The sequence below is a fragment of the Tursiops truncatus genome, chromosome X, assembly GCF_011762595.2.
Source record: "Tursiops truncatus isolate mTurTru1 chromosome X, mTurTru1.mat.Y, whole genome shotgun sequence".
Classification (NCBI taxonomy): domain Eukaryota; kingdom Metazoa; phylum Chordata; class Mammalia; order Artiodactyla; family Delphinidae; genus Tursiops; species Tursiops truncatus.
Genome location: NC_047055.1, coordinates 108,422,127 through 108,435,410, shown reverse-complemented (window position 1 = coordinate 108,435,410; position 13,284 = coordinate 108,422,127). Strand labels below are relative to the sequence as shown.

The 13,284-nt window shown below is 41.2% G+C and overlaps 1 protein-coding gene across 3 annotated transcripts in view; it reads left to right on the top strand.

Annotated features, from left to right (window-relative positions):
* Window positions 1-13,284, top strand: part of PDK3 (pyruvate dehydrogenase kinase 3) — a 138,963-nt gene that overhangs the window by 101,334 nt on the left and 24,345 nt on the right. For 2 of the 3 annotated variants that reach the window (XM_033850127.2, XM_033850125.2), the window contains exon 6: window positions 7,562-7,639. The exons of the other annotated variant lie outside the window; for it this stretch is intronic. In XM_033850127.2, the coding sequence (XP_033706018.1) occupies window positions 7,562-7,639 (78 nt within the window). The remainder of the gene's footprint in view (window positions 1-7,561; window positions 7,640-13,284) is intronic. 3 annotated transcript variants of the gene reach the window in all.

The following is a 13,284-nucleotide window of genomic DNA, read 5'->3' as shown; positions in this document are numbered from 1 at the left end:
CTTGGAACTCCCTTTCCCCAACCTCCCATCCCACCCATCTAGGTCACCATAGAGCACGAAGCTGAGCTCCCTGTGCTATACAGCAGGTTCCCTCTAGCTATCGGTTTTACACATGCTAATGTATATATGCCGATCCTAATCTCCCAGTTCATCCCCCCTTCCCACCCCACCCCCCCCGCCGCCATGTCCACACGTCTGTTCTCTTCATTTGCATCTCTATTCCTGCCCTGCATATAGGTTCATCTATACCATTTTTCTAAATTTCACATATATGCGTTAATACATTGTACAATATTTATTTTTCTCTTTCTGACTTACTTCACTCCGTATGACAGACTCTAGGTCCGTCCACATCTCTACAAATGACCCAATTTCGTTCCTTTTTATGGCTGACTAATATTCTGTTGTATATAGGTACCACATCTTCTTTATCCATTCATCTTTCGATGGACATTTAGGTTGCTTCCCTGTCCTGGCTATTGTAAATAGTGCTGCAGTGAACATTGGGTACATGTATCTTTTTGGATTGTGGTTTTCTCAGGGTATATGCCCAGTAGTGGGATTGCTGGCTCATATGGTAGGTCTATTTTTAATTTTTTAAGGAACCTCCATACTGTTCTCCCTCTGTCTCTAATATTTTTTTTCCCTTTTGTTTTAGGAAACTTGATTTACAAGGTGTAGGGGTTCTGAGTTTTAATGATAGCTCTGCTATTGATTTTCTCAGCTGTGAAGGTCCTGCATGGTTTAAGCATAGTCAGATGTCCAGTCCAAATGACCGCTGTGTGTGTGCGTGCGTGCATGTGCGTGTGCCCGTACATGCCTATGCACGTGCACGTGCGTGTTTTATAGCCTTAGGAAGCCTTAATGAACTAACAATGATTCCGTACTTAGATCTCTTGAGACAGACTCTAGGAAACTTTTATGTAGAAGGGCAGGGACACAGTTTTTACTTTTGACTAGACAGTTGTATAAATGCGTAGAAGTGGGGTGCGTCTTGCATCATCGTAATTGAACGTGCAGGACACTGAAGCAGGCCCCCTCGCTGCTTATTTAGCACACTAATATCTGCCTTCACACATCTGCAAATTATAGCCTCGTGGCAGTGAATGCTAGAATTAGTGTTGTAGAGCAGCTCCTATTATCCTCTGGGAGGTGCCTTCCATTGTGACCCTCTTCCCTCCTTTCTGTGTAAGAAACCAGGAAACAAAATGGAAAATCCTGTGATAAGATCGTTTTAAAGGTACAAACAAATACTTGGCACAAAAGTCAGCTCTCACAGCGACGTTAGCTTGCCTGTGTTGTTCCTAAATGCTCTTATTGCTGGGCTTAGCGTAATAGCACACAAACAGTTTCTGCAGAGCGTGTCATTATTCTGGTTCAGAAATAACGTCTTGTGCTCTCACTCCGGGCTCTTCAGGTTGCAAGTAACAGAGACCCACTCCCACCAACTCAAGAGACAGATGTATTAAAAGAACCTAGTTGGTCCCATGGTAATCCTAGGGCAGGAACCACTTTGTAGTCAGAGCTATAGAAATTGGAACTGGGAAACAGAAAGCAAGGGTTTTTTTCTGCGTAAGTGGGTTTGTCAAGTCACAGCCCCTCAGCCCCACTCTTGTCTGTAGACTGGCAGCCTTTTTAGGGCAGCTTGTTTAGGGCAGTGACAGGCACTCCAGGCCTAGATCATCATAACTCTAATAAGTGTTTCCTTTTGCCTTCTGCCCTGCCTGAGTGTCTCCATCCTGAATTCGCACAGGATGAATTTCATCGGCTCAGCCCGTCTTTTTGCCCACAACCGCAGGTTTTAGGATTCTAGTCAGCCTGTGGATTGGTCGCCCGTACATTAGATGCTCTGCCCCCCACTTCTCCAGTTGGCTGCGCTTTGGGCAGTGGGAGAGGGTCTAGCACTTCAGAAAAACCCCTGATGCTTCCCACTCGAGATGGGTTTTGGGTAAGTAATGATAGACATACCTTATTAGAATTGCTTTGTGACTTAAAAGCGTTTCTTTTTTTTTTTTGGTTGCTTTGGGTCTTCGTTGCGGCGAGCCGGGGGCTACTCTTTGTTGTGGTGCGTGGGCTTCTCACTGCAGTGGCTTCTCTTGTTGCGGAGCATGGGCTCTAAGCATGCGGACTTCAGTAGTTGCAGCACGCGGGCTCAGTAGTTGTGGCTCGCGGGCTCTAGAGTGCAGACTCAGTAGTTGTGGTGCATGGCCTTAGGGCTTGAACCCGTGTCCCCTGCATTGGCAGGTGGATTCTTAACTACTGCGCCACCAGGGAAGCCCTTAAAAGTGTTTCTTAAAAGCAGCATACATTGTAAAGTATGCTGCTTTTAAGAAAGCATACTCCCATAAAAATTAATTTTAAAAAATAAATAAAATGAAGGAGTAAAAAAAAAAGCAGCATACCTGTGACTCTAATGCTTTGTGGTCGTTTACCTTTATCTTGTTCAGGCATTGTTTCTTTCTTTTTTTTTTTTTTTTTTTTGCGATACGCGGGCCTCTCACTGCTGTGGCCTCTCCCGTTGCGGAGCACAGGCTCCGGACGCGCAGGCTCAGCAGCCATGGCTCACGGGCCTAGCCGTTCTGCAGCACGTGGGATCTTCCCGGACCGGGGCACGAACCTGCATCCCCTGCATCGGCAGGCGGGCTCTCAACCACTGCGCCACCAGGGAAGCCCCAGGCATTGTTTCTTAAACTCGAGCTTTATGGTTTTGGATATCCTGTTCATGTTTGTCTTCTCACTCAAATTTCATCTTTGTCCAGTCTCTTATAAGATATCTGTAAACAAACAATGGCATGTATTTGTGATAGAGGCTAATATTGGGTTGGCCAAAAAGTTCATTCGAGATCATATGGAAAAACCCGAATGAACTTTTTGGCCAGTCCAGTATTTGATAGCAGGGTCCTCTGGTGAATTTTGCATAGCTTCTAGTAAAAACATCTAATAAAATAGTGTCCATACACTTAAATTTTCCTGTGTGCTTCTTAAAACTGATTTGTGGCTACAGTGGATCTGTTGGGCTGGTTGCCATGTGAACCTTCACCTTACTCTTTATGGCTCAGTCTTTTTTAGTTTTAGCCTTATGTGTTTATAGTTTGGGTATTCTATCCTGGGGAAGTAGAAATGTGCTACACCTACAGTTTTTTTTTCTTTTTTTTAAATTATTTATTTATTTGGCCATGCCAGGTCTTAGTTGCAGCACGTGGGATCTTCATTGAGGCATGTGGAATCTTTAGTTGCAGCATGCAAAGTCTTAATTGTGGCATGTGGGGTCTAGTTCCCTGACTAGGGATCGAACCCGGGCCCCCTGCCTTGGGAGCATGGAGTGTTAGCCACTGGACCACCAGGGAAGTCCCTACCCCTACATTTTTGTTTGTTACTTTATCATCGGTACCTTATTTCCCTTGAAAACAGGTTCTTAAAACAATGAAAAGCACTTATGTTCAGTGGCAGTAATAATCATTTCCTGATATTTCATTTTAAAGATTGGGTGGTAAATAGTGACTCAAATATATTGCAGATAAAAGTAATTTGATAAATTATCGTATTTTAAGATTTTGGTTTCTATTTAAACAATAGAAAAGTTTTATTAGAAAGCTTATTGTTAGTAGAACTTGCATTTTACTCTAGATATAAAGGAAGTGAATTTTTAAGCCAGTAGTTGAAGTTTGGTTGTTATGTTGGTGATTTTTAAAAAACTTTTCCATTCTTATGGTACTTCACTTAAACAGAAGTATCCTATTTGAGTATATATGTGCTGTCATACTCCTCAGTACTCCATGATCATTCATGGCCTGGGAGTGACAGTGATAGAATTAGCATGACCCAGCCTTGACTTTCTAGGCCAGTGGTCTCCAAATCTACCTTCTCTTCAGAATTTTTGAAATCTGTGGATTCCCAGGCCTCAACACAGAGCTACTGCATCAGCACCTCCAGGGGTTCGTTTAACCTATACTTCTTTTTTTAACTTGCTAATGAATTCTACGCACACACACGGGTTTGGGAACCACTCTAGCCCACTAGTTCCCAGTCTGACCAAAAAGAACATCTCGAATCAGTATAATTGATTGAACCTGGAGAATCTTTGCATGGGCAGGATTGTTCCGTTTAACAGATGCTCACTGGGTGTGTATGGTGCCCAAGGCATTATGATATGCCCCGGGAATTTATAAGATGCATGTGAATATAGCTTTTACCAGTACTGCCCCCAGAAGACTTTTGGCTGGCTGGTATATGTGAGTCTCATTGTCGTGTCTTGAGTTTTTCATGGATCATAATGCAGTTGTCAGTGACAGCATTGATACACTGTAATTTGTGGTAATGCTTGAAAAATTCTTACTCATGTGGTTTCAGGAACCATATTGAGTCTTTGAGTTTCAAGTTGGCTGCATCTATCTGGACTCTCCTATCTTCCACATGTTACATTTGTGTCATACTTTCTCTTCATAATGCCATGAGGAACTAGCACATTTAGTGGAGTTGGGCTCGTTTCCTGTTTTTTGGTGAATGGAAGAGCAGTTTAAACATCTTTAAAGGTGTCCTATCCTTGGAGGAGTTGCTTTGTGGAGACGTATTGGCATTTTATATGGATAAGGAAGCATCATTTGTAGATTTCAGTATTTATTGGTGTAAGTGTTGGGAGTTCTTGGTCAGCTTTGTGCTGTTACGTCGCTAGGTGGAGATGTAGCATTGTTTGGTGGTATAGCCCCAGCACAGAGAGTGAATCTTGATTTTTCCAAAAGAACTGTACAGATGTTTGATGAGTTTTACTATACCCTACAAAAAAACTTGCGAACTTAATATAATTCTAAATTGTAATTTTCTTTGTTAGGATTTAACTACAGTCCACTTTGATGTCTATTTTCACACCAATCAACTCTTTTTAAATTTTTTTCTCCTTTTGCTAACGTTTCCTTTGGCTGTCCTTCATTATTTCATCTTGTCAGAGAGATTCTGATGTCTCTATCTGTGGTTCTTTTTTTTTTTTTTTTTTTTTTTTTTTTGCGGTACACAGGCCTCTCACTGTTGTGGCCTCTCGCGTTGCGGAGCACAGGCTCCGGACACGCAGGCTCGGCAGCCATGACTCACAGGCCCAGCTGCTCCGCATCATGTGGGATCTTCCCAGACCGGGGCACGAACCCACGTCCCCTGCATCGGCAGGCGGACTCTCAACCACTGCGCCACCAGGGAAGCCCCTATCTGTGGTTCTTTATAGTCGTTTAATTCTCTTTTTTTAATATGAATTTATTTATTTATTTTTGGCTGTGTTGGGTCTTTGTTGCTGCACGTGGGCTTTCTCTAATTGCAGCAAGGGGGAGCTACTGTTCGTTGCGATGCGCGGGCTTCTCATTGCAGTGGCTTCTCTTGTGGAGCACGGGCTCTAGACGTGCGGGCTTCAGTAGCTGTGGCACGTGGGCTCAGTAGTTGTGGCTCGCAGGCTCTAGAGCACAGGCTCAGTAGTTGTGGCACATGGGCTTAGTTGCTCCGCGACATGTGGGATCTTCCCGGACCAGGGTTTGAACCCATGTCCCCTGCATTGGCAGGCGGATTCTTAACCACTGCACCACCAGGGAAGTCCCTATAGTGGTTTAATTCTGAAAGTTTAATAAAATGAGAATTTTTCCTCTGAGGTCAAATATTATGTAAAATTTAAACTTAGTAGCAATAGGAGGGAAATGAACCAAACCTTATAGTCTGAACATACCCTAATCTTATCTTTTGTATTATTTTAGATTGACATTGTCAATTTTTAATGTATTTAAATTCTGTCAGGCTTATTTTTCCCCCTTTCTTCCTTCCTTCCCTCTTTCCTCTTAACGCTTGAATCTTAATTATCTACTCTATGCACACTACTGACATGGGGAATATAAAAGAAGTACAAACCTGTCTCCAAAGAGCTGATATACACTTGAGGACATTGCAAATGCAATCATGAAGCATTTTAAAGTAATTTGAATATCTGATCTTCAGAAATTGTAAAGGTGGAACTTAAAAAATCTCCTCACTTTGGAAGACAGTCTGGCTGTCCTTCAAACGTTTAAACATACAGCTGCTATATGATCAAGCAATTTTTCTCTCCTAGGTCTATACCCAAGAGAAGTGAAAACACATCTTCACTAAAAAAACTTGGACATGAATGTTCATAGCAATATGAATGAACATGTGAACGTTCATTTGTAATATCCAAAAAGTGGAAACAATCCAAATGTCTGTTGATGGATAAATGAATAGACAAAATGTGACATATTTGCATAATACAATATTAATTCAGTAATAAAAAGGAATGAAGTACTGATGTATGCGACAACATGGATGACCCTTGAAAACATTATGCTGAGTGAAAGAAACCAGTCACAAAAGGCCACATATTGTATGGTTCCATTTATATGAAATGTCCAGGATAGCAAACCTATAGAGATAGAGCAGATCCGTGGTTGCCTAGGGCTGGGTGCGGGGGTAATGACTGTTCATGGTTGTGGAGCTTCTTTTGGGGGTGATGAAAAATGTAAAATTAATTGTGGTGATGCACGCACAACTCTGCGAATACACTAAAAATCATTGAATTGTATGTGCACTTTAAATGGATGATTTGTATGGTGTGAGAATTGTATCTCCGTAAAGCTGTTTTTTAAAAAAAGTAGATCATCAAAAGGTTTAAAATTTATCAAACCAAGGAATATTTATTGACTAGCTAACAGGCATGAAATAAGTTCTATGTGAGTTATGAAACAAGTGTAAGACAGAAACCCTGACCTCAAATTGTTTATAGTTCAAGAGAAAAGCACACATGCAGTGTAAAATAATGCACTGTAGCTTTCTGAATTTGTTCCCCATCTTTTGGATGTACCTTCCTGAATTCCCTCTTCTGTTCATCTCTGTAATGGCTCTGATCTTCTTACCCTTTGTCCTTTTTTTTTTTTTCCTTTCAAAAGCAAACTGTTCCTCCTCAGACTTTGATAAAATAACAGCCCCAACCTGTTACCTTTAACTAACTTAAAGGACATTTAAAAAGTGTTTTAATTTTATTGAAGTATATTCGATTTAGAGGACATTTCAAAGCAAGAGTAACGTCTCCAATAACTTAAATTGTGTGGCTCGTGGAAACCTGTTCATTTAGCAAATACTTGTTGACGTTTAATTTACAGATAATTGGCAAATCTTAAGATGGTTGCCATTATTATTTTTGAAATCACAGCAAATATCTTTTTGCTACAGTTTAGTCAGGTTGCATGCTGTTCAGAAGTATAGTCTTGAGTTTATAGATCTTTCATGAAAAATGCCTCTTAGGAATATTTAAAAGTTAAAGCCATGTTTGGTATAAAGCTGGCTATGTCATCATTAGTGCAGTATTTTGATATTGTTGTGGTCATTAAAACTGAAAGAGAAATTTTGGTTCAGTTATTGTAATTCTATTGTAGCCAAAAAGGGCTATTTTTTAAGGCAGTAGTTGATTAATTCTAAATCTGTCAGGTTACAGATTGTCCTTGTTTCTTTATTCTATTGAGTCTGTCTGTCTGAGTCCATGCTGTTAGTGCAGCGGCTAAACTTTTCTCTCTCTTTGCAGATGCATATGAAACTGCCAAGATGCTTTGTGAACAGTATTATCTGGTAGCTCCAGAGCTGGAAGTTGAAGAATTCAATGGTAAAAGAAAAATAATTTCAGCCTTAAATACAAAGAAGCTGACTAAAAAACTGATTATACCTGAGCTATATTTCAGTGAGATCCTAAAATTGTGCTGCTTTTTCCTCTTTCTGTGTTTTTAAAACCTTTTTTATATCTCTGGTCAGTGAGTTTTTGTACAGGAATGTGTTCTCTATTAGAGCTCCAAGCTCTTGGAACAGAAGTAATCAAGGTGGAAGATGCACAGAGATGTAAATAAGCAGTTCTCAAAATAACCAGTGCAAACAGTCAATAAACATGTAGAAAAGTGTTTACTAATCAAAGAAGTACAAAGAAAAACATAGAGGAATGCCATTTTTGTCTTTCAAAGTGGCGGTGATTAAAACATTTTAATGCTTTGAATTGCTGCCCAGAAAAATACTCTGTCCCCCAAATTTACACATTTCTGATCTACGTTTAAATTGGTATAGCCTTTCTTTAAAAAAACAGGCTAACAATGTTCTTTCTCTTTGGCCCAGTAAGTTAAAGTAATAATGGTTATATTCTTTGGTCCAGTAAATAAACTTCAGAAAATTTATTAAGAGAAAATAGGGACTTCCCTGGTGGTCCAGTGGTTAAGACTCTGCGCTTCCATTGCAGGGGGCACGGGTTCGATCCCTGGTCGGGGAACTAAGATCCCGCATGCCCCTTGGAGTGCCAAAAAATAAAAGCAAATAAATAAAAAATATGCGAAAGTCATGAAAAATTTTTTAAATCTGTCTAGAACCAATACTTAAAAAAAAAAGGAATAAAGACGCAGACGTAGAGAATGGACTTGAGGACACGGGGAGGGGGAAGGGTAAGCTGGGACAAAGTGAGAGAGTGGCATGGACATATATATACTACCAAATGTAAAATAGATAGCTAGTGGGAAGCAGCCACATAGCACAGGGAGATCAGCTCGGTGCTTTGTGACCACCTAGAGGGGTGGGATAGGGAGGGTTGGGAGGGAGACGCAAGAGAGAGGAGATATGGGGATATATGTATACGTATAGCTGATTCACTTTGTTGTAAAGCAGAAACTAACACACCATTGTAAAGCAGTTATACTCCAATAAAGATGTTAAAAAAAAGAAAATAGAGGTGTGCACAGATACATGTATAAGAATGATGATCAGAGTAGTTTTCTTACAGAGAAAAATTAGAAAACAACCCAAGTTTTCCACAATAGGGAATTATTTAAATAAATTCTGGTATACCCATAAGATAGAATAGTATGCAACCATTCAAAACAATGCTTTAAAGAATATTTAATGTTTGAGAAAAGTTGAATTTTTAACCACAGGCTATAAAAGCTTGTAATAGTGCAAGTTCATTGGATAATAAGTCGAAGGATTTTTACCACCAAAATACAAACAGCAGCTCTCTGGATAGGGGGGTTTTAGCTAATTTTTATATTAGTTGTGTGAAACTATATTTACATGTTACTTTTATTTTTTTATTTGTAAGTTATGAAAGAGACATACTTATCTCTAAAAATACAAACATAAATATAGAGTAAAAAGTGAAAGTCCCCACTACTCTGCTCCCATACAGAGTTTTGTTTTTTACATAAATGAGGCTAAAACCATACATGTTCTTTAACTTGTGTATTTCACTTCACCTTAAAGATCTTTGCATGTATTAGTGTCATTTAGAGATTATCCGTAGTGTAGATTATCATAATTTATTTAATCGTTTCTCATTGGGTGGATTTCTGATTTTCCCATATTCCATATAATGAGGCATGAAGGGGTATGTGTGTGTGTGTGTGTGTGTATTTGGAGCGTGGGAAAACCTATGAACGCGTGGAAGTATTTCTGTAGGCTAGATTCTTAGAAGTGTGGAACGACTGAGTCTTAGGGTATGGGGTCTTAGGGTATGGCATTAAAGATAAACCACATTCCCTCTCAAAAATATTCCAAAAATTGATTTCTCTTATACTGAGTTCAGAATGTGAAGACTTCAGGCTGCCGTCATAGGACAACTGCCCCTACGTTCTACTAGGAGGTGTGGAATCGATGCCACTTTCAAAGTCTGTTGGGTTCTCTGAGAACAGTTGCACCCCTATTTTGAAGAAATATACCTCTAGCACCAAGTGGATTTTGCTTGAGCATTCCTGAGTAGAAGCATCTTAATATTCTATTTCTTCCTACTGGCTAGGCGGAGCCTGACCTCACTGTCCTGATTTCTATCTGTCAAACATGGAACTTAAACTCACCGGTAGTAATTAATTGCTCGTTTGCATGAATGGTAACCTCACTCACTCTGAAGGCCAGAGCAGCGAGCCTGGTCTTGCTGATTCCTGGGTGCCAGCCAGGTCAGCACGTTCCTTCCCAGCGAGGCTGTCACAACGGGCAGTGCACCCCACCAGGGGAGAAGCTTTCCAACCATTTTTGGCACTGTCTCATGCGTGATTTTTGAAGCCCTTTTTCCCATCACTAAGAGAAATGGTGGTTATAGGTAGCTTCTAGTTTCCTGTTGCTTTGGGGGATGTATTTACGATTTCTATTATTTCTTGAATGCCAAAGCTCTTTGTGAGTGTGGTTAAGCACTGCAGTTGAGCTCTAACAAGCTCCGTGTTAGAGACGGAGGTCAGAGGTTGGTCCTGAACACCTTAAGCAGACACGGGCTTTGTCACGGAGAGAGAGTGTGTGTGACTGTTTTCCGGCGAGGAGTCAGATCCAGATTCTGTGGATTCATTTTCAGAGCCCGTGTGAACTAGCATAGCATCCCCTTTCAGGATGCTTCCATTCTCCTGTGCTCTGCACTTCAGAGGACCAACGCTGCCATGAATCCCAAAGAACAGTTTGCTGGTACCTGAGAATTTAAGTTCTGTGAGTTTGCCCTATGATCTCTTTTTCTGAAGTTTCGATTTTTTCCTTTCCCAATGCAGACCCCTGAGAAAGTAGTAAATAGGATTATGCAGAACGTACTGTGTGAGCACCATCATTATTTACGGTCATCACTAGCGTTCTGAATATTGGGAGCTAGCTGTAGTAAACTTCTTTTTTATTCTTTTGGTAGTACATTTCACAGGAAGATTAAAAACAACAGAATTTTATTTACCTTACATCAGGTTTCAAATATTTCTGATTAGCTACCCGCGGCAACCCATGTGCGTTGCTCCAAAGATGGGTAGCCATTCTACCGTGCTTGTTCTCAACACTCTCATTCTCTTGAGAAATCGGTTGCCAAAGCATTAAGCAAATAAACCTTTTTACCTTACATTCTCGGCATCCGTGTGGTAAGGCAGCGTGGCTTAGAGGGAAGAGGTGAACTTTGTAGCCAGCCAGGTGGTGGAAATCTGGATTCTGACACTTAGGAGACAAGTCACTTTGCTGCTGTGACACCCACATTCCTCATCTGTCAGCTCTCCTTGTGAGGTGAGAAAAGGATAATGTTTCTAAGGCCTCAAGCAGAACGCCAGGCACGTGCTGGACATTTAATAAAGGGTGGTTACTGGAAGTCAGGGTTGACTTGGGAAAGAGAAGACGTATGGTTGCCACACTTGCATTTTTTCACCATTTCTAGATTAGTCTTTCCTGTCAAGAGGGTTGATTTATAGCTTCAGGTTTGGTTGGAAAAGTAAAGATTTCAGTTCGCACTATGTAAATTTTGTTGTAAGAGGGTTCGTAGGAAAGGTGTGCGTCTATCCTGGAGTCTTTGACCTCTAGTTTTCTCAAATTGGATACTTTTGTGGATATTTTTAGTCAGGTGGTTCTACACGAGAATAAGAAAGCCATTACTGGTAGCGCTGTTAACACTGTCGAAATTAATGTTTTAGTAGTGGTAATAGCCAACAGGTATTGGCTGCTTACTATGTGGCAGGCTCTGTGTAAACTAGTTTATCACTTATCTCATTTAACCCTTATGTTAACCCAGTGAACTATGTACAGTGCTCATTTTAGAAACGGAATGCTGGAGGCCCAAATGTGTTCAATTCCTATCAGTATGCAGCCCTCCCTTGGTGTCTGCAGGTGACTGGTTCCAGGAACCCCCGGGAATTCCTAAATCTATGGATGCTGAAGTCCCTTATATAAAATGGCATAGTGTAGTCAGCCCTTCATATCTAAGGCTTCCACATCCATGGGTTCAACCAACCGTGGATCAAGCTTCTCTTAAATGAATTTTTTCTGCTTAGCCACCAGTATTTTTTTTCATGCATATAGGAGAACTGTCTGAAGATAAAACTCTTTATATCCTATGTAGAGTTTTTGGCATTTATTAAATGTCGTTTCAACTAATGGCATTTGGAGCAATGACTGTGCAAATAGGGACTTTATTATTTCTTGAGTCTTGAGCATGAAAAACCTGCGCCATTTTTCCATTGACTTTTTAAAATGTACCCTTAGATGGAAAATTCATATTCCATTTATGTCTTATTTTAGAAAGCCAGCCAACATCTATTAAGGGTCTACTATGGAAAAGCTCCTCGACCCAGGATTAGGGAAGAGTCATGGACAAAGACATTTGACATGGTTTTAAAAGGAAAGAAAGGGACTTCCCAGGTGGCACAGTGGTTAAGAATCTGCCTGCCAATGCAGGGGACACGGGTTCGAGCCCTGGTCCGGGAGGATCCCACATGCTGCGGAGCAACTAAGCCCGTGCACCACAACTACTGAGCCTGTGCTCTAGAGCCCACGAGCCACAACTACTGAGCTCACGTGCCACAACTACTGAGCTCGCGTGCCACAACTACTGAAGCCCACATGCCTACCGCCCATGCTCCGCAACAAGAGAAGCCACCACAAATGAGAAGCCTGTGCACTGCAACAACACTCACCACAACTAGAGAAAAGCCTGTGCGCAGCAACGAAGACCCAACGCAGCCAAATAATTTATTTTAAATTTAAATTTATTTTAAAAATAAATAAAAAATAATAAAAGGACGGAAAGACATCTAAACGATAATGTTCTCAAAGAAAAGTACAAGTAATTGAGCAAGCTGTCAGATGGCTCCTAGAGAATGCTGGTTGAACTGAAAACAAACAAACAAAACAAAGCTATCAAAGGTATTTTAAGTTCCCTGAGATCTGGAGTGAAAAGGTTGACTTCCGAAGGTTATTTATATAACTAATCATGCCTTTCGGTACAAGATAGTCTAAGCATTCAGTGTGCTCCTAGGGCTCCGTTAAAAAGACAGTAAAGGAATACAAAGAAAAACAGCAAAGAAACCAGGGGGACTCGTCAGTGGGCCATTGATCCCACCTCCTGCCAAAGGGTAACGAGATAGAAGTACACTGGCTGATTAATGGGACGGAGCAGAAGAAGCCACGAAAGAGGAGGCTGCAGCAGAAACGGCATCAGATGATCCTGGAGGGACTCTGGGAGCAGAGCTGGGAAGTGTCAGGGACTGGATAGGGAAGGTAAAAGATGGGGGTTGATTGAAAGCTGGTCTCAGGTGGAGTAAGGATGGGTGATGGGAAGCAGCTTGACTCTGGCTGTGCTCTGCCTGCCAACATCCACGAGCATTTTCCCCTGGGCAAAAATCAAAGTAGTTTCTTCAAGAACCTGGGTAAAACTAGGTCTGTACGTGTGAGTGTCATCATCCCAAAGTAAAGCCCTCTTCATTCAGGCATTTGGGGGACCCTCTGGTCAGAGGCCAGCTTGCTGTCCGCTCATCCTAAAGCCAGTGGAAAAGTCTT